Here is a 21,123-nt window from a genome sequence, read left to right on the forward strand (position 1 = left end):
GACGGTCGATTGCCCAAAACGAGGTATTCACCTCTTCATGGAGTGATGTTTTAGTACGCATGTTCGCCCATCATATCAGGCAGACACACCTGAGTGAGTCGCGATGTTTTGAGCGTCTTCTCACCAATAGTTCCGACTAGATCCAATCCTAGGGCGTGACTATTCTCTTAACAGAGTCTTTATGGCTGCCGTCTTAGTGGAAAGAAGATCTCACCTGGGCAAGACAAGAGCTACATCCATGAGGTCGCATGCTGTGTCTGCGCTGGAAAACCTGTTGCCACTTATCGTTTGCAGATGGGCCATCCGTTGAGCGCTCTTGCGGTGTAGGTTGTTGTTCCCAGTCGAGTCGGAGAGATCCTGTTCTTTTCGCGGGGAGTATGCACTTTCCCCTTTGAGCACGTTGAATTGAGGCTGAATCCAGAGTCTCGGAAGCAATAGCCTTAGCCGAGCGACAACAGAGATGCTGTGGTGCTCCCCTGGCAAAAGTCCGCTCAGTAGGCCTGGAGATATTTTGCCAGTCTCGATTGTTCTGTGGGATAAAGCAGCGACAAAAAAAGGGATACTAGCTTGAGAAAACAGCAGGTGTTTGTAACCATCGAGTACATGTCATAGCACATGAGCCAAACCTTGCGCTTGATGAGTGTGTAACGAATGTGCCCTATAATTGGAGGGGGGATAGGCTGAGTCAGTGCAGATATAATCAGTCATCCCCTGTCGCACATCGACAGACTGCCCTCTTTGGCAATTCTTGTGGCCAGAACATAACATTCTTTTGCGGGTCTCTGATCTGTCATCTGTAGATGTGCCAGTCCCCAGTCAAATAACCCCAGAACAAAACTCTGTGGTTTCAACCCGTGGCTAGGATCCGATGTCTGAAGCGAGCGTAAACCGTTTCAAGAAATTTTCTATATTCCCCTCTCTGATTGGTGTTTGACTGCAGCATATGTCGCGGTCGCCTCCAAAAACTTGTCAATGAGAATGTGACCACATACTGTGCATGTCTGTTGTTGAGAATTCCCCAGTCCACGGCTGTCGTCTTTCAGAATGCCTGTGCACGTTTCTTGTCGGTGACAGCAAAAAGCGCTCAAAATCGAATCTTTCTCCTCGGAGTCATCGGAAATCATTGAGGTGTTTTCAGGCCTGGTGGAACATGAAGCGACCCATACAACGGCGTCGATGATTTTCCGTAGGCGGCACCAGCGGCACGTCGAGGTATTGCAAAAGTCGGTTCTGATTCGGAGTCCGTCCCGCAAATGAGGGGAAGAAGATCATGTGTAATTCGTATGGGACATTTTATGGGAATTTCCGCGCCTAGGAGACGATTTCCGGGACCGACGAGCGGCAAGCTACCGCTCCGCACCGACTGGGTATGTAGATGGGGCCGCTAGTGGTTGACGTAGACTACAAGTAGGTGCAGCAAAACGAGTTTCACGTATTGGGCGTCCAGTTGTTTTTTCCTTTGTTATCTGAATTGAGGTCGTGTGGTGTTGATGAAATCTTGTGCATGTAAGATATAAAGAAGCTCGCCGACTGAGCCCGAGGAGTTCCAGGGTTGTCACAGCAGACGACATATGGACGATCGAACATTGATGGAACAAATGAGTTATTAACCAGTTCTGTTACCCACACGTTATCCGGCCGTAGCACAAATATTGAGAAATATAGGGCTCACTGCACCGAGTACAAGTAGGTCGATGTGCGATGTCCCGGGCAATCTTGTACTAGGCGTCCTTTCGGGGTCGCACCGGATGAAAAACCGCTCAGTGGAGAAGGTGTCGATCTGTTTGTGGGGAATCTGATAGAATTCCAGAAGGATGTCAAAACTGGAAGTTCTCGGGTCCTGAGACATCGCAAGAGTGACCCTGAATCCTTCAAGAGGACTGATGTGTGAGGAAGTCGCAGATAGCGGACGTGAAGGTGTGCTTGTGCAGACTGAACCCGGGGCGAAGGATCTGTTTCCCAGCGAGGCCTTCTGGAATGTTTCTTGATTTGGCAGTTCCCAAGACCCTCATTATCTTGCGGGCCATGTCCACTCGTCTCAGGAAGAGATAAGGTCAGCAAAGTGCTGGGTCTTCCGTAAGGTGAAACTGTGACGGTGGATGATATCTTGCCGTGCTGCCCTGTGGCCCTGTACACCTTCTGGAAACATCCCGAATGCAGTAATCGCAACGAGAGCGGTTAGGGCACTGTCCGAAGAGAGTACTCGGTAGTGTCGGTCGTGTCAGTTGTTAGGGGGATTAAGTAATGGGTGGGATGCATTCACAGTCAGGCTCTTTCGAACCTTGACTGGCTGCACTCGGTCCCGATTTCTGCACGGTCAATCGCGGCCTATCAGCTGCAGAGTGGTCTTGCGCGCCCAGTGGTACAATGCGGGGCCTGACGGAGTAAGTGAAGCTTACCCATTCACCGGTTGACCGTCTTCCATCTGGCTGTTTCGGCAGAGAAAGACGGGGCTGACATTTGATTGGTGTCCGGCTGATTCTGGTGAAGATCGACTTTGACTTACACCAGTGTAGACCCCACGGTGCCCACCCTGCATTTGCTCAGGTCATCCAAAGGGCAGACACATCAGAGACCCCAGAACCCATGGCTGGTCGGTGAGGGTTGGCGGTGTATATACATAGACAATGATGCAGTTGTCACCTTACCTCTGGGGTTGGATGGTTTAACCGGAAGGGGTGGTCTGAGCACCTGAGAACCGAGTACGTAGCACCTTCCCAAAACAATTATCCGTGGGAATGGGATAGCGTATACGGTTGAAGTTTTCTCACGCGCGGTTGTAGAGGGTGCGTTGCAACGGGCAGAATAGGGTGAGCTCGAGGTTCAGATGCTACAAACAGCGGGTTGAGTGCTGGTACGAGACAGACGGAACCATGAACGGTGGAAATCATTGGGACTGGAACTGACGGGAATCCGGCAACAGAAAATAGGGGCGGCTACGTCACTGCCCACTAACAATGGGGTCGCTAGTACGGAAGTCACGTTACTCTATACACATCGAGGACATACTGAGTGCTATACTCTCCATCACTTCTGCCTTGCCTCTTCCCTTCTCTCTCACTGTATCTCTGCTATTTCATACGATCACGGCGTCTATCACGGTTACTACCACCACGCTCAGTTGATCACCTGCCGACGCTCGTACCAAGACTCTGGGCGAAAATGACAGTCGCGTCGTTGGGTGCGCACACCACCCGCTTGATCCTTGCACCGGAGAAAGTTTCAGGTGGTTGACTGTTGGACACCGGCTCCGAAGGTCACGGACACAGACTTCCCTCCTGCACGCTGCGCTGTCACCCTCGTCACCGTGCTTGACCGTGCAATCATGGGCACGTATTACGACGCTCTGCACGCTTACCTCACGACTTCCTTTCCCGTCCACCATGTCTGCAGGATGCGCTAAGGGTTAGAGGACTCCCTAGTCACCCACCCGCATGTTCCGAAATTCTTGCGCATTGGCCGGTTTAGAGGTTGTTTCTTTCCGCACAGACGGATGATAATGCGTCTGGCGACTCGAGGGTAATTACCTTTCCCGGGGCGACCAGCTCGCACCAAAGCCCGTGTTCCATTCATCCTGAATTTCACGGCCCATTACCCGGCTATTCAATACGGTCCCTTGTCTATCAAAAAGATATATTCCTCTGTCCCATCCCACTCTACCACCCCCTTTCTCTTCCCCAACAACCAGAAGTCCAGTACCACCATCCACCAACCCGTACCGAGTACGTCACACGTCGACACTATACTATCACCATGCTCACTTCCACATCATCAAACCCGGCCATCCAGGCTTACAAGGTCTACCACCTCTCGCAGACCAAGCTCGACCGAGAGTGCCGCCGACAAACTCCAGATCTCCACCGCATAGTCCTACACGCCTCCATCGTCGACAATGTCCGTCGATGGTCTCGTGACCTAGCCACCCCTTCCGAGACTGTCATGGTCGACTCCGAGTCCGACACTGACAGTGATCCGTTCGAGGACTCTGCCTCCGACGAAGAATACGAGGATGCCACGCACGTCGATCAAGTCGCCATCTTCGACTGCGAGGTTGACGACGACACAACGATTGAGCAGCAGTCGCAAAGCAACGGCAAAGTCTACGCCGTTCAATCTGGTATGGTCCAGCCCGTGGCCAACAAGGACTCCCAGTCCAAATCGGCGCCTGCAAGCCCCAGGAGACGAGCTCCTCCCCCGCCATCCGCCGCGAAGTCGACCTACGAACTCAATGATCAGAGCTGGAAGCAAAACCGACCAGTCACGGTGCGGGAGACTGCCATTGAAGTCGATGGCGATGACTGAGTGGGCGTGATCGCCCTCATGACATGACACGCCTTTACGATAATTTGATACCCCTTGCTTAGAGCATCTATTGAGCCGCGAGGCTACGACGTTACGAAACTCGACTCTGCCGCCGCTGCAGTCCCACCAGGTCCCCGCTACAACACACCACCTGGCTTACTGTGGGTGGTCTCCAGTTGAGCTTGATGCTACGGAGATCCACCTACAAGAGAATCAGCGACGAGGGCAAGTCGACCGTGTCAGGGAATACTTGACCGGAAGAACGACCAGGCTGTCGACTACCGGAAGAGGAGCAATTCCAAGAAAAGCTTTGTTGGAGCAAAAGGGACCGAGCACGAGCACCGCCTTTAGATGGAGAGGCCAGCCTTCCCCCGTTCCCGAACCTCAGTAGTCGTGACTTTTGATAAGTCAGCCTGGGGAGAGGGGCTGGGAAGGACGGGCATCCCTCTGGGATAATTGGGAGCAACTTGCCGCAGCCGCTGGGTCTCTAGGTGGAATTGGAAGGAAGAGACGAATTACTACTGAGATCTGCGATCCAATGTAAAACATTCCAATACTAGCAATAACCCGCTGTCCCATTTCTCCGCTATTTGAGAGATCTGAGATTTCGTTGTACTTTTAATCCAGATGTCACTCACCAATCTTTGAAAACAAAAAAAACCGTTTTTTTTTTTTCAATTACACAAATATTGCATCAGACCAGAGATCCTCGAAGATCACCCAAAGATCCTCAAAGAAGCCCCTTTTGAAAACAGATCTCCTGGCGATCAATCGGTGTGGAGAGACGAGTAATTAGCGCCTGGGTAGAGCACACTGATACACAGTCCTCCGCGGACCGGTCCAGTACACATGGCTCCGTTTCACCCTTTCTCCGTTTTATGTCCTGTGTGTGGTGTGCAGTGCCACCGACACCGACACCGACACTCTTTCTCACCGCCGCCGCTGTTGTATCTGGCGCAGGTCACGGTGGGCACCTAGGCACTTAGCGAAGCACCGGACCGACCGACCCGACTCGACCCAACTGCACTGCAGCTGCAACTGGTAGTGAAGCCGTCAAGGCAAGCTGTCTATGGAGGACATACTTTGCGAGCCTCGATAGCTGGCTATTCCTTCGTACGTAATACGTAGGCGGAGAACGGGCTTCCAAGCTCCCTGGACCTCGCCGGTTAAGGTGGTGATTGTCGGAAACTTGAGGGGGATGATCATTTTCCACAAACTGTTATGGACGCCAATCTTGATGGCAATTCCAGTGTAGACATACTTCATATTCTGCGGTGTAAGGAAGGAGTTCTGAGTGCTACTGCGTAGGCCGTTGAAGGGTTATGGCTGTCCGACCCACTGCAATCATGACCAAGGCTACCGAAACTCAGGGGCTCCCTAAGCTAGTACCAGGCTACAATATTCCCCCCTTCCTCCCCAAGACTCACTCTTGCTCATTACCGCCCCTATGCAGCCTCCTCATATCGAAGCATGTTGACGTGTCTATTCGTACACGACTAAAGATACCTCTAACGATACCTATCTACGCATGGCCTTGTTGGAAAACTTCACACCCTCTGGATGCCTAACACTCGACCAAACGCTCGGCGAGACCTTAATGGGCAGTTTTCTCCCCTTCAACCTCTGATCAATGAGCCAAAGACCCACCACAAACTCCTCACGGTTCAGTGTCTTCGCGCCTGGCTGCGCGACGAGGTCCCAGATCTCCTCCAATACGTCTTTAGGCAGACGGCTTCGTTCCCAAATATCTCGTACCACAACATTCACCACCAAATCAGTCACAGGCGTGCCGTCCTTCCTCGGCCCTGAGCCCGGCTTTCCCAAGTCGTAATCGAGTAACAGCCCTCTGTTTGCTGCCCAAACACCTTCATACCGCTTCCTCTCACGCTCCGTGACCTTGTCTCTCCACCGCCTGCGATCCCCTTCATGGTGCATATTCGGATGTCGCCTCCAATGTCTGCGGCCACGCTTTTCTTCTGGGGGTTCATCGCGTTCTGGCGAGGGATTCCGCAATGTCTGCCTCATAGGCCGCACAGGCAGCGGTTTCAGCTTTGGTGTTTGTGAGATTGTTTCATTTCTCATAGCAGGAAGGTGCATTAACTGCCTTGCGCTTTCAAAAGCACCCACCGATTTCGAGCGCCGACGAGGGATAGGGGGCGGAACCTTGTTTGATGCAGGAGAGGCTCCACGAGAGCCGGTGTGAGTGGCTGCAATGGAGCCAGCTACCATAGCGTCCGCCAGAGAACTTGCAGTCATTCCAGTTCGTGAATCCAGGGCGGAAGTTTGTTCTTGTGCGACAATTGTTGCACGGTTGGCGCGCAGCGGAACAGGCGCCGGTAGAGGCTTGTGGGCGTCTTCGACCTTTGACCGTCCGGTGTCACTCTCCGAGTCAGTTGGCGGAGGAGTCACTTTGACGCGTGGCCATAATGAGCCAGTGGTCGATTGAGGGGACACAGTAAGATATCGGAAGACTGGTGCGCTTGGACTACTCTCTTCAGAAGTTGACAGAGCCCGTCTTCTCGCCTCTAGGCTCGCGGCATTCCTGGAAGCTGTGGCGGCCGCCGCTGCCCCGGAAAGAGAGGGACTCGGGGCGGAAGAGGTCTGGGCGGAGGAAAGAGGCAGATTTGAAAGGTAGCCAAGGTCGCTTCTATGCCTGTCACCCGTTGCAGTCTGGACCTGGGCAGGAGCTGTTGTCATCGAAGCCTTGGCCCCAGCAAGAGCCGCCGCGCTCTGTTGAAGTGATTGGACAGCCTCGCTGCTGCTGCTTGTACTCATGCCCCGACTTCGAACCTGAGATGGATCCCGCCTCGCCAGATACGAGCTCGCCTGATCTCTTTTCAATTCCGGCCTGCGGACAGGGCTCGTCTTTACAGAAGCCGCAATGGCAGCAACGGCAGATGTAGATCGAGGAGGACGAGGCCGAAGCCCAGGCTCGGGAGGCGATAATGAGGAGTAGTCGGAAACTGCGACTGGCAGCTTCTCTGTTGTCAATGTTCGACCCCGAGGATTGACGGCTGACTCTTGTGAAGGGGCTTCATTCTGCTGTTGTTGCTGCTTCCTGATAGAGGCAGTGGTTGCCGCAAGCAGGGCTCCTGCAGATGGATTATGTGATGCGGAGACGGAGATATTGGGCGTTTTTACCGCGGCCGGTCCAAACGCCAAAGTGGCACCCTGAAGGGCAGGTGATGGCAAAGGGGAGATTCTGGGTGCGGTAGCATTGTATTGTTGAATGAAAGAGGGCTTTGGCGCCACAGGAGGACGCCGTGCCTGCTTCTCACTCATCAATCCATGGACAACGGGTCAAATGCAGGATGCCGAAGCATCGGACAAGTTCAAACGAATGGGGCGAGTCTCATGAGCTGAGTAATGGATTCATCACATCTCATAACTCCAACTGTGTAGTAAGGTCAAAAGCACGCTGCCGAAGCGAACGATGAAGGCCGAAGCGAACAGAAAGTGGAAGCATAGAAACGAACAGGAGAAGGGGGAAGCTAGAAGTCGGCTTGTAAGCCTGATTGCGCCTCGAGTCGGCACGTGACGTATGCTCGAAACTTATCACGTGATCACGCGTCTTGGCGCGCCTGTCAAACGTCTCAAAGTGAGGACTGACTTCACTTCCTACTCACTAGGCAGCACCACTTACCAAACTTGCCGCTCGCCATCTGGCTGACGATGCCGCTCTTGATCCATGTTACAACTCGAGAATGCGAGTGCGCAAATAAGTCCATCCCGTTTTGAATTCGGACTGGCGGCTTAGTCTTCAACATGTCTGACGACGAGAGCATGTACGATGAGTCCAGGCATGAAGATGCACTTAGCCGTGTGGACTTCCAGAAACATTTAGATAAGCAATATCCGAACCGCCCTCGCAATCGCGGCAAGACTCTTCCTTTTCACACTCTTTTCGAGGATCTCTTCAATCCTCTGATTGACAATCGGCAGAAGAAGCCAACAGCAGCTGCCGTCAACCGCAGAAAAGTAGGTCCAGATGGCCAGTCTAATTTGTCTCCGTCTGAGAGGCGGCGCGCCATCATTGAACGATACATCGCTCGGTGGCGAAAAGAGGTTGGCCCTGACTTCTTTCCTGCCTTTCGGCTTATCATCCCAGATAAGGACCGCGAGCGCGGGGTGTATGGGCTCAAGGAGAAGATCATTGCCAAACTACTTATCAAGATCATGAAGATCGACAAGAACTCCGAGGATGGATACAGTCTTTTAAATTGGAAACAGCCCGGCCAGACAGCTGCATCGCGCATGGCAGGAGATTTTGCGGGCCGCTGTTACGAGGCCCTTTCCAAGCGACCAATGAGGGTGGAAGTTGGAGACATGACTATTGAGGAAGTCAATGAACTCTTGGACAAGTTGTCAGCCGCTCCGAGGGAGGAGAATCAGCTTCCGATCTTGGCCGAGTTCTATAAACGCATGAACGCTGAAGAGTTGATGTGGTTGATTCGTGTAATTCTAAAACAGATGAAAGTGGGCGCCACCGAGAAGACCTTTTTCCACCTCTGGCACCCTGACGCAGAAAGCCTCTTCAATGTTTCGAGCAACCTGCGAAGGGTGTGCTGGGAACTCTACAGCCCCGAAATCCGTCTCCAAGATGAGGAGGCGGGAGTCATGCTGATGCAGTGTTTCCAACCTATGCTGGCCCAGTTCAAGCAAGAATCTCTCAAGAAGGTTGTGGAGGCCCTAAGACCAACGCCTGAAGACCCTGAATTCTGGATTGAGGAGAAGCTAGACGGCGAACGCATACAGATGCATATGGTCACCGATGAGGGCCATCCGGGTGGGAAACGCTTCCAATTCTGGTCCCGAAAAGCCAAAGACTACACCTATTTGTACGGCAGCGGTTTTCAGGACCCCAATGGGGCGCTCACCCCGCATATCCAAAATTGCTTTGTAGATGGTGTAGAAAACATCATCCTCGATGGCGAGATGATAACTTGGGATCCCAATGAAAAAGCACCAGTGCCATTTGGAACGCTGAAGACTGCTGCACTAGCTGAACAACGAAACCCTTTCGCGCAGGGCCACCGTCCTGTATTCCGGATCTTCGACATCCTTCTACTGAACGACCAGCCTCTGACTCGCTATACCTTACGAGATCGCCGCAAAGCGTTAGCCGCCAGTGTGAGGAGTGAACTCGAGCGCTTCGAGATCCATGAATACACTGTAGCAACGGAAGTGGAAGATGTTGAAGACTTGCTCCGCAAAGTCGTGGCCGAAGCTTCTGAAGGTTTGGTACTCAAGAATCCAAGATCTATGTACCGTTTAGACGATCGTTCCGGCGACTGGCAGAAAGTAAAGCCAGAGTATATGGACGGATTTGGAGAGGAGCTCGACTGTCTTATCATCGGGGGGTTCTATGGTTCGGGGAGACGTGGCGGAAGCCTGTCCAGCTTTCTCTGCGGTCTGCGGGCCTCAAACAAGGCGGTGCGAATGGCGAGCCAGTCTCAAAGTCAAAGCCAAAGCCAAAGTCAGCGATGGCGTCAACAGGCCCTTGCCCAAAGCCAAAGCCAGAGTCAGTCCTCGCAACGACAGCAGACTCAATCTCAATCGCAACCACAGGCAGAACCCGGAGCTGAACCGTCCGAACACGAAGGCCCCGTGGAGAACTTTATTTCCTTCTTCAAAGTCGGCGGCGGCATGACAGCCAACGACTACGCCACGATTCGCCACGCCACAGACGGGAAATGGCATCCCTGGGATTCTCGTCGGCCGTCTGCAAAAGACTATATCGACATGGGCAACTTAAGCTTGCTCAAGGAGAGGCCAGACATGTGGATCAAGCCTTCCGACTCGCTCGTTGTGCAGGTGAAGGCTGCGCAAGTTACAGCCAGTGAAGATTACGGCTTCGGGAAGACGTTGCGATTTCCTCGGTTCATGAGACTGAGGAGGGACAAGGATTGGAAGACCGCCCTCTCGGTCAATGAGTTTGAAGATTTACAAGTCATGGCCGAGGACAAGGAGAAAGAAAAGGCAATGAGGGTTGACCAGCAGCGCAAAGAAAAACGCAAAGCCCGCGCTGGTGGATATGCGAGTCGGAAGAAACCGCTTACGGTGGCTGGATACAATGCCAGAGACGTGAATAGTGTCAAGTTGCCAGAGGGACCGCAGGGTACGGTCTTTGAAGGATTGACGTTTTACATCATGACGGAATCCTCTCTCCCCGGAGATCAAAAGAAGACGAAGCTTGAGCTGGAAGCGTTGGTCAAGGCGAACGGCGGCAAAATCATCCAAACAGCAACTCCAACCTCTCAAGACCACGAAACCGTAATATGTATTGCTTCGCGGAGAACAGTCAAAGTCGCATCCCTCGAAAAGCGCGGGGACCAGGAAATCGTCAAGCCGACCTGGATCTTTGACTGCATTGACCAAGCAAAGCGAGATTTCTCTAGAGGATATGCAGAAGAGATGGTCGTTCCATTTGAGCCCGAACGCCACCTCTATTTCGCACCCGACAAGATGCGAGGGCGTTACGAGGATAGTGTGGATGAATATGGGGACAGTTTTGCAAGGGATGTAAGCGAGGAGGAGCTCAAAGAGATTATGGCAAAGATGGGCATCGTCGACATTGAAGAAGAGGAAAAAGAGAGGGTCCCGGATCTCTTTGGAGTCGAGTTCCTCAACATGAAAGGCTTTATGTTCCATGGACTGGTGCTTTTCTTTGATCAGCCTGGACCCGTGGTGCAGAAGGACGAAGTGCAACCTTTCCGCCTCGACACAGAAACTACATTCACTCCCACGACGGCGACGGCATCTTCCCAAGCTCTTGCGCGGTTCGCGAGCGCCACCGTCCTCCCGCGCAGGTACACCACCCTCTCATCGATCCCCTCCGATCTTCGAAGGACAATCACCCACATCATCGCCCACCCTTCTATCTCGAACCTCGCGGATTTGAGGAGACAGGTCTCGCGGTGGGAAACGAGGAAGATTCCGCGAATCGTGGCGCGCGAGTGGATCGAGGCTTGTTGGAAGGAAGGCACGAGACTTGACGAGGAGGCATACATCGCTCGCTAGATGTATGAGGCTATCTATGTATGTATGTGACCCAGGACTTCGGCGAAGGCTGTCGACAAACCTTGAAGGAGGACCTTGGAATCCGCGCGTCTATCTACACACGGATGGCCGGTCTGCGCCATTGCGTTTGAGGTCGAATCAAGACCCCAATTCTCCTCAAAAATGTGGTAAGTGATTGCCCCCTGCCCGTCAATACAGCGAAAGGGAAATTGGAATGAACAGGTTTCTTGTGTCCTTGTTCCACCCCCAGAGATCCTCATGAATCTCCAGAGGCCCTCCCCCTCTATGCCTACCGTAGGTACGCATCTATATCATTTATTCTGCCTCTCTCGCCCAGCGAGCCAAGGCCAAAAAAAAAAGAAAGAAAGGAACATTATCAAGTATGTACGGAGTACGTCGTACAGGGGGGAGAGCAAATCTACCATCTATCACTCGAGAAAGAAACCTAGGTAGAATGGGCGGTTTCTTCTTCCTCCTCATTCCGCCGGCCGATGATCTCAACTAAATAGGACAGGACAGGGCAGAATAGGATTGGGCTCCTACCAAAGCGACTGGTCGAAAACGCGTCGCCTTTTGCCTTGTCTTAACGCGGACACATTGAACGGCGGTTAAGTTGTGCCCTCTGCCCTTTTTCCTTTTCGCTCGCCGTGATCTTCTCACCCACACTTTGCGAATCGCTTCGGGGGTGAAACAATCTAGTCTTTTAATTTAGAAACAACATCAATGGAGTATTCGTATTGTACACGTTCTTTTGCCAACGTCCCCGAGGGCGTTGGGCCCGAAGCGCCCCTATTCATGTCACCATCTTACAGCCCGAATTCATCGCTTGCGGTCGTCATTCGTAAAGGTGGTCCTTCTAGGACCATGTTCTGTGTCCCTTGTTTGCCAATTCTATGCTCGAGACAGCCGTCAGCTGAGAAGCAGACCTCCGAATAATCCATCTGCCAAATGTTACAAATCTTCAATCGACCAACTTGTCCACCTTTCACTCGCGCCTGTCTCCCTTCTCTTTCCTCTTTCAACCTTGTTCCCCTCCACCTCATTAGTCCCCTTGTCTTTGCCCTTCGGCCCCTCATCAACGGGCGGCAACCACAACTTGGCGTGGCCCACCGCATCCTCGCTCAACTTCCCACTCTTGCGCATGTTCATCTCACACACAAAAACTCGCAAGAAATCCCGATTCTCGCGCGGCTCACGCGGTCGCGGCTGACCTTCTTCGATGCCGTTCTCGGGATCGGCCCACAGTGTCTGTGCTGCGCGGAATTTGTTGCTTGGTGTGCCGTCCGGTTCGAGCCAGGTGGGGGGACTGGAAGCGTTCGTGGTGCGGATGGCCGAAGGGATGCATGTCGCGAGCTGGACGACGGGGGGAAGTTGAGAGACGGCACTCTTGGAGGGCGCAAATGGGGCACTCTCGTTGACAGGAGGAGAAAGGGATCTCTGATTTCGATATTTCTTCTTGATCTTGAGTCTCGACCGGGCGTCTCGACTGGACGGCGAAGGCGGGGAGGGTTTTTCGTCGACCCAGAAATGGAGTTGGGCGGGAGAGTCGGGGGGGACAAAGGTGCGCGGGTTCAGATACCTTCTTAGCGCCGCCGAAGGAGGCTCACTTGATGGGGGAGGACGTCGGTCGTCGGTCAGCGAGGGCCTGAATTCGAAGACAGACCTCGTTAAGAAGTCATCTGGTTGCATCGGCGGTGGGTTGCTGGCTAAATCGGACACGGTTTGAGCGGCGGATTTGAGCGCTTTCAGAGACGCCGTCAGACTGGACTTGAACGAGCTCGGTCTTTTATCAGGGATGATTGGCCTCCGTCTCATCCTTACCGGGGATGAGATGGTAAGTTCGGGCGTCGAGGTGCCACTGAAATGCTCATCCTCGTCCGTAGGCAGGAGGGGGTGCTCATTGCTGCAGTCCTCGGAACTGGCCATCTGCCGCAATCGATGATCGGAAGGAGACCTGATAGTGGCGGGAGAAAGACTGCTGAAGTCGTCCGGTGACGAAAGAGAAGGCATTGACTCGGTCGAGAGCGATCTGGGTGATAGGATCCCAGGATCCAGACTTTCGCCCCCCACGATCATCTGCCCCTCGACGAGGCCGTCAATATTGCCAAATAGTCCCTCGAATTGTGGGTTCGTCCAACTTCCTGACAGACTCCCATCATTGCTGGGCGGGACGTCATCCCTCAAGAGTTTGCTGAAATCGGCGACATAGTCACAGTTCGGCAGGCGCTGACTGGGTCTTTGCTTGGGCTTTCGTCGGACGGGGATAGTGGTCGATGTCAGAATGTCTTGGGCCGAGTGTTTCCTTTTCGGTATTTCCAGTGACTGCGACCCAGCGGTTGAGGGGGAGAGATATCTGGAAGGTTGTAGAGACGAAGGTACCGGCTGTCGAGGCGGGACGGGAGTCCGTTTCTCTGTCGTCCGCGGCGGAATCTTGACGGGGTCCGACAAAGGTCTGTAGGGGGAATCGGCTGGCTCTTGGGAAAGACCTTGGGAAAGAGCCGAACGGGGAGGAGGTGGTCGAGGAGTCGTGTCTCGAGGCTGCCTTCGGGGCGATAACCTGTCCTTCTCTTTCTCATTGAAGTCGATATGCTGTTGCCTCTGCGCCAGCGGGTTCTGGGCAAAGGCCCTGGGCACCATCATCATGGCCACGTTAACACCTTAATCTAACGAGGAGAGACCTGAAAGGAGGAATAAAATGTTGATCAGGAATATGGATGGACGAGAAAATCGGTTTCGGGGGGGGGGGGGGGGCATGCCGGAGCAGCCTAGGGGGGAGGGTGGACCAGGCAAGGCTGAACCAGGGGTTAGTGTAGAGAGGTAGTTGGGAGTGAAGCAGTAAGAGGATATACTGGTAGGTGAGAGTAAAAGAAGCTGAGAGGAAGACAAGAAGGATGGCATGATGATACAGCCCTGCACAGTCTGGGACTCTAGGTAGGGGAATGCGGTTTCAGCGGATGGATTCTTGGTGGATGGATGGACAGGATGGGTTGTTGTTTGGGCTGCTGGCGGTGGTGAGAGAGCCAGAGAACGAAAGGTTGTGTGCTGGCTGAAGATAAGAGACGAACAGGCATATCAAGCGAGCACGATTGGCTGGGAAATGGGAATAGCAGCCTCTTCCGGAAACTAGCCTGCAGCCATAAGCGCAGCCTGCCCTTCGCGGGTACCGGCAACCATGCCCAAGGCCCCAAGCACCAGTTGGTACCTCGTAGTTGCTCGTCCTTGGGAGGTACTCAGTACTTTGCAGCTGGCACCCAGTGGGAGGTCGTGGGATGATGATGATGTGGGTGGTGATGATGACGATGGGGGTGCAAGGGGGACCCACAGAAGCCATCGGGGCGACTGGTTAAGGAAACTTAAGGGGGTGTCCAGGGTCGCTCAGGCTGGTTTAAGGCTGTTCTTAGCGGCCAGATGCCTGGCGAAGCTGGGTCGGAACAACCACGCGGCCTGTGGCACCAATAACACGGGGACCATCCCACCTGGAGCAACAGCAGCCACCCTGGCACCCGACCCGGGGAATCATGCATGGCGCCTGCGAACTTTCTTCTCTTCCTCGTCCCCTTCAGCTTCAGGTCTGCCAGGTCGTTTCCTCACCTGCCTCTCCAGGCAACCACATCCCAGAGTCATCTTTGCTTCTTATATTTTGTTATTATTCATCCAAAACATTTCTTCGGATCGGGAGAAGGGCCCCTCGGCTCTGATTGTGAAGAAAAAGGGCCGTCGCTAAGTTTAGCCCTCTTGTCCACCTGCTTGCATAGTCCCCCATGCATCGCTCACGGAACTCATCATTCACTCATCCATTACTTGATAAATGTTACGAGAGAAAAAGAAGAGAAAGAAAGGGATTTCCTCGTTCCACTGTCGCTTGGTGTCTGTCGCACTCTTCTTTTTTTTTTGCAATCGAGTAACAATATCCACACCACAAGCTCGATCCCCATTTGCTCCCTTTTCCGACGGGGCCTCAGAGCAAACGAATGTGATTTCATGCTCTCAGCAAAGCCCAGAGCGATGGATCCGTCTCGAACAGGCGATTGGGCCTCACGCAATTCCTCTTGGCTAATTCTTACTTCTTGCGGCAGCTGGCCGGGCACCAGGAGAATTTTTTACCACTGGCACCACGGGGGAAGGAAAAAGATCTGGAAGAAGAAGAGGAAGTAATACTCGGTGATTACCGTCATCGATGTCCACATTGACTCCACAGTCTGTGCCATGATCTCATTTTTCCTTGCAGCAAGAAGAATCCACAACAAAGCGTTACACTCCGTAGGTACATCCATTGGCCTCCTGCTCTATTCCAGGTTTCTTTATTTCGATTCTACAAGATCGGTGTCGGAGCAGACCGAATGAACCAGATCCGATTTTCTCCTTGCGACCTACTTGCCGGCATCCCGGATCCAGTTGGCTGCCTGGGCTTTGACCTCCTCGACCCGTCTTTCATCTCCTTCCTTCTCCTCAAACTCCATCCACCGTTTGAAGAAGTATTTGGCTTGCTTGGGCTTCAACTTGCCACCAAATATCCGCTGAAACAGCCCTCGTACCTGCTCTTTATTTTCGCCTCCCAGCTTGAGCTCCAAGTCAAGGAGCACGTTGAACAGATCCACCCTCTTGGGGAAGGAACTGATCAACCCCTCAAAGATGGTTCGTCCCCTCTCCGCCAGCCCATGAGAAGATTTGAATTCAAGCTGTGCGAATTTCAACGTAATGTCAAAGTGTGTAAATCGAGGCAGCGTCTGGAGTGCTCGCGGAAGAAGTGCCCGCCCTTTCTCTGCATCACCCACCGTGTCGAATAAGAAATGCGCATAGTTCACCCACATCTTAGGATCCTGCGTGAATTTCTTCAGCATTCGCTGAAACATGTCGTCAGCTTTCTCAAGTTTTCCTGATTGAATGTAGATGCTCGTCAACCGGGAGTAAATTTCTTGCGGATCGTTGTACTCGCACGCCCGTTTGAACATGTCCTCAATGCTTTCGTCGTCTCCATAGGCGTTTTCCAGATTCAGCAGTGCCACCCAGACGTTCAGTTTTTCTTCTTCTTGGCCGAGGCCGATGGCTTTCAATGCGCGCTCGCCGATCTGCCGCGCCTGATCGGTGTCGCCAAGGTCAAGATGAAAGGCCATATATTGGAGCCAGAGGAGGGAAGAATCGGGCTCGCTTAGAAGTAACCGCTCAAAGTCGTCCACGGATTGAGGCCCGTTGACATCTAGGTCTGCCGTTCGGTCGACTTGGATGGCGCCTCGCTTCTTCCTTTTTTTGGGTGCTTTGGTTGTGTCTTCGCCTTCCGAATCGGATGCTTCAGCCGCTCGTTTGTTTCCCGTGGCTTCGGAGATGCCGTACCAGTCAAAACCACCCACGGAGAGACCGCTACTATAGGACGGGCTTGGGGCGTCCCGGCGGTCTTCTGACTCGTGGGCATCCTCTTCGGGCCTTATTTCAACGTCCTCTGCACCTGCTTCCGAATCTTGTTCGTCATCATCCCGGAATAGTGCTTCCATATCGTCGTCCGAGCTTTCATCTTCCTGGTCGAGATGCGCGCCACCGTCCTCGACGTCATCCTCAAATGGGGAATCACTTTCTGCATTCTCTCCAGTAGTATCGCCGAAGTATGATGCCTTCATGCCAAAATTGATGCGACGCCGCGTCAAATCGATCTTCAACACCTTGGCCTTGACTTTGTCCCCCTCGTTGAACAGCTTGCTGACATCTTCGACTGGTTGCTCGGCAATCTCACTTCGGTGACAGAGGCCACGTACGTTCTCGGAATTATCCACAAGTATGAAAACCCCAAAAGGCTCGATCTTGACAACTTTGGCGGTCACAATATCTCCCACCTTCAAGTCATTGAACGTAAGCGGCGCTTTGTAGTCAGGGTTCAGTGCCGATTCCTTCAAGCTAATCTGGACGTGACCAGAAGCCTTGTCGGCCATAGTGACCCTCCCTTTCACAAGCTGATCACGCTGGAAGTGATCTTTCCACTCCTTCAGATAGCTGTCCGACAAGTTACTAACCCGCACAAACGCTGTGATGCCATGACCCAGAGTCACGAAAACCCCTTTGTCGGCCACATTACAAATAAATCCACGGACGATGTCATTGACGGCTAATTGATCGAGTGAGGTGATCTCTCGGTCGGTAACCCCCATTGAAGAGCTGAGGACTTTCGAAGGTCGAGTTGACAGATTGACCTTCTTGTTGGGAGCATCCACTCTGAGCACGCAGACCCGAAGAATATCGTTTTTCTGGTACCTCGCAGGGTTCGCTTCACTGTAGTCGTCCGCCATGTCAATCAAGTCAACAACACCAACAACCTGGTCACTGAGCTGGACGATGATGTTGTGGTCGGTAGCCTTCGTCACCCGACCGGGAAGCACAAGTCCCGTAGAAATATTTGTGAATGTCAAAGAGCTCGCAGTGCCATCTGAGCGCCCGGTTAGATCCAGATGCCCCTTCTCGGCGTCCAAGCTGAGAACCCGGACCCGTAGAGCAGAGCCAAGAGGAAAGTTGCGAGGCACATTTGCAGCAAGTGACAGATCATCCGAGAGGTCGATGGCCCGAATTCTTCCACGAATAGTTGGCGAAATATTGACCCATACGCGGTCGTCGGAAATGTTGTTGATGAAGGCAAGCCAGGATGATCCCACTGCCATATCTTGCAATGTTAATCTGGCTTGCTCTGGTCCTGAGACTGAGCTTGGTTTACACGTGAGTTCGAGCACTGTATTTTTCCCTTTTCGATGTGTTAGCGGCAGAAACCTATGGTTTCTCGTGTCGTGCGCCCCAAGAACTCGGACAGGAAGTTCTTGCTTCGGAGAGAATTGCTTCAATGGCTTCTTCCGGTCTTTGATATCCTTCCAGTCGTCAAATACTTCCGACACGTCGATACGCCCTTGCATATCTTTGGCCAGTTCGACATTGATCTGCGTTTCCTTGACCGAGATGATCCTTGCTTTCGTGACTTTCCCAATGAATAAATCATTAAGCGTTTCAAGGCTCGCGTCCACCGGATTGATGAGTTTTGGGAAGTCCAGAGGAAGCTCAGTTTTGCTCGTTATGTCGCCATCGGTAGGGAGAACCTCTCGGGTTGTCAGCCAAAATCGAGGTGTCGCACCCTTGTAATCAATAGAGAGGACTCTAGCGGTTACGGGCTGGAATTTGGTCATCCCAAAGTCTGGCTCGTTCTCAGTCTCGACAGGTACTTGAGCTGTGGTCATTAGCCCGGTTATGCCACCAGCAAAGCCCACAAACACGCCATTCTCTGTGATATTCGTCACGTAGCCGGTCACGACCGCATTGGGTCGAAGCTGTTCGTATCCTTTGAGCAGAGTGCCATTTTGTGCAGCCTGTACCAAACTCTGTTTGTTAGAGATCAAGACCAGTCTCCTCTTTGCTAGGACTTGCAATATGAGCAAATTTTCCAACCTCTGACCCACTCGAACTTTGCTGAGTGCAGATTCTCGTTTTCGGAGAGAGCCATCGGCGATATGATCTAGGGTCAATCGTGCAATAGCGTCGGATCCGTCCAAGCGCAATAAAACGTCGTTCAGAGATTTTTCAAAGACAATACCACCGGTGAAAGTGCCTGGTTGCAATGCTGCAAGGGTGCTTTCGATCGTGGAGTTGGGTGCATTGATACTTCTGCAGGATACTGTCAAGCGCTTTTCGGGGGCGTTGACGCTGATTGCGTTTACTGAGACAACCTGACCGACCCGGAAATGCTCCGTGGCATCTTTGATATATGCTTCGCTCATCTCAGACACAGGAAGAAATCCCCTGACTGGGCCATAGAACCGGACAACTGCACCAAGGCGGTCAACCTTGGTCAGTGTACCTACTGTGGAATCACCAGTCTCAATATCTTCAAAGCGGAGCCATGGTTTCTGATCATTGTTCACTAAAGCCTTCTTCAGAGTGAGTTTCAGGCGCCGCCTGATAGGATCAGTGGACAGGACTCGAGCAGTGACGGTCTGGCCCTCCCTGAATTTCTTCTCTGGATGTTTCAGATCAACGTCAGACATGTGTATCTGTGGCACGAGACCGCTCAGGCCCTCTCCAATCGTGACCAGTAAGCCTTGAACTCCACTTGGACCGACTAGCAACTTCTCAATCGTTCCTTCGACGACCGCACCAAGCGGCACGTCGTCGAATCTGAGAAACGGTCGTTCAATCACGCTCTTTTGAGCAGACAATATGTAGAGGTTGTCGACTGGGTTGTATTCAAGCAATCGAACCTTGTGTTCGGATCCATGCTTGAACTGGCCGCTGCCTTCGGAGATCGTATCCAGCTTCTTGTCCGAGAGACGAGACACGTGAGCAAAACCTATATTAACCTGGTCTAGCTGCAGGTAAACGCCCAGTCCTGGCTCAACTCGAATGACGGACGCTGACTCGATGGTGGAAGATAACGTCAACTTGGCGCTTTCCTCATCGGCAGCATCGTGGTTGTCGTCTAAATCGATGAGATTGTCGAGAACAGAGAATCCCAGCTTCTTCACTTCTGAAAGGGGAAAGTTGCAGATAAGTCGACCCGTAATCTTGTTGCCGACTGCATATCTGGCAAGAAACGCCTGTCGGTCCTTAAATGAGCCCGAGTGAACAATGTCGGCCGTGACGTCTAACATGCCCATGACCTTTCCTGACAATCCAGCGTCTGTGACATTGTTGATCAAAATCTCTGCTTTGGTTCCAGGGAGAAAAGTATCCACAGAAGGAGCGGTCTTCAAGGCTGGTACTTTGGAGAGGTCAGCTGAGAGCTTCACCACTTTATTGGTGGGGCTCGTTTCGAGGACGTGGCACAGAAGAACAGCGCCAACTTTAATAGTCGACAAGGAACATTCCCTGGGCAATTGTTTTTTGGGGATGAACCCGTGCACCTTGCTGTCTTCTAGTGCAAGATCAACCACTAGCCCGTGGTCTTCGACACTGCACACAGATACTTGAACGACGGCTCCAGCCACGAGACTCGACCGGCCCAAGCCTAGATTGGTCAACGCTGGCTCAACTGACAACTCGATTCGTTTTCGTGCGGCAGATTTCATTCCTCGCCTATCTTGCTCCGTGGAGGTCACTGCGACTCGCAGGTACTGATGAACGTGGAAATAACCCGGCAAAGCGATGTCTTGCTCTTCATCTCGCTCGTTTTCGCTGTCATTGTCTTCTTCGTCATTTTGGTCGAGAAGACCTTGTATTTTCCCACTCAGCTGCGGCGAGATTGCAGTCAGAGGCACATAACCCACAAGGTTGTTCGGCAAGGCGACGGTCAGCGTTCTTGCGCTTATAGATGTGATCTGACCCAAAATAAGAGAGTCGGTGGTTATCCGCTTATGGCTGAGACCTCCGATTTGAACGTCGGTGTTTGTAGCAGTTGCAGAGGACGCAGACAACTTCTTAGCTTTTCGTTGTCTCTTTTCCCGTTTCTTCGCCGACAAATTCACTTCGGAATCATTGCCCTCGTCGGTGTCAACATCCGCCCTGGTGTCCCGGCCTCCAAAGAGTTCCTGCGAAGGTTTCTGTTCTGCATCCGCATCTTGGGCTACCCTTGCTCGAATTTGCTTACGCTCTAGAGGAGTTAGCAGACTAGCACCACCTCGAGGAAATGCAGGTTGTTCTTTGGTAAGAACAGAGGCTGGTTTTGGTTTTGGACTTTTGGTCTGTTCCTGTTCAGCGGTGGCAGTTCCGCTCTTCGAATTGGAACTCGACTTTGGCCGTTTATTTGGATGCTTCGTCGCCGCATCTTCGGATTTTCGCTTTGCAGAAGGCATGTTGATTGAGGCAAAAGGAATGTCTTAGAACATTACGGTGAGGTATGCC

General features: G+C 52.6%; 5 protein-coding genes across 5 annotated transcripts; 2 read left to right on the plus strand and 3 right to left on the minus strand.

Moving 5' to 3' along the window:
• Positions 1-3,753: 3,753 nt before the first annotated feature.
• Z519_08569 (uncharacterized protein) lies at positions 3,754-4,302 on the plus strand (the record flags this gene model as incomplete). Its single annotated transcript, XM_016766297.1, has 1 exon — positions 3,754-4,302. The coding sequence occupies one exon, from the start codon at positions 3,754-3,756 to the stop codon at positions 4,300-4,302; it is 549 nt and encodes a 182-aa protein (XP_016617455.1).
• Positions 4,303-5,820: 1,518 nt separating this feature from the next.
• On the minus strand, positions 5,821-7,584 carry Z519_08570 (uncharacterized protein; the record flags this gene model as incomplete). The annotated part of the gene is made up of 1 exon (XM_016766298.1): positions 5,821-7,584. One exon carries the CDS (start codon positions 7,582-7,584, stop codon positions 5,821-5,823), a length of 1,764 nt encoding a protein of 587 aa, XP_016617456.1.
• A 483-nt stretch (positions 7,585-8,067) lies between these two features.
• Positions 8,068-11,322, plus strand: Z519_08571 (uncharacterized protein; the record flags this gene model as incomplete). The annotated part of the gene is made up of 1 exon (XM_016766299.1): positions 8,068-11,322. The coding sequence occupies one exon, from the start codon at positions 8,068-8,070 to the stop codon at positions 11,320-11,322; it is 3,255 nt and encodes a 1,084-aa protein (XP_016617457.1).
• Positions 11,323-12,273: 951 nt separating this feature from the next.
• On the minus strand, positions 12,274-13,962 carry Z519_08572 (uncharacterized protein; the record flags this gene model as incomplete). Its single annotated transcript, XM_016766300.1, has 1 exon — positions 12,274-13,962. The coding sequence occupies one exon, from the start codon at positions 13,960-13,962 to the stop codon at positions 12,274-12,276; it is 1,689 nt and encodes a 562-aa protein (XP_016617458.1).
• Positions 13,963-15,692: 1,730 nt separating this feature from the next.
• On the minus strand, positions 15,693-21,074 carry Z519_08573 (uncharacterized protein; the record flags this gene model as incomplete). The annotated part of the gene is made up of 1 exon (XM_016766301.1): positions 15,693-21,074. The coding sequence occupies one exon, from the start codon at positions 21,072-21,074 to the stop codon at positions 15,693-15,695; it is 5,382 nt and encodes a 1,793-aa protein (XP_016617459.1).
• Positions 21,075-21,123: the final 49 nt, after the last annotated feature.

This window comes from Cladophialophora bantiana, assembly GCF_000835475.1.
Source record: "Cladophialophora bantiana CBS 173.52 unplaced genomic scaffold supercont1.13, whole genome shotgun sequence".
NCBI lineage: Eukaryota > Fungi > Ascomycota > Eurotiomycetes > Chaetothyriales > Herpotrichiellaceae > Cladophialophora > Cladophialophora bantiana.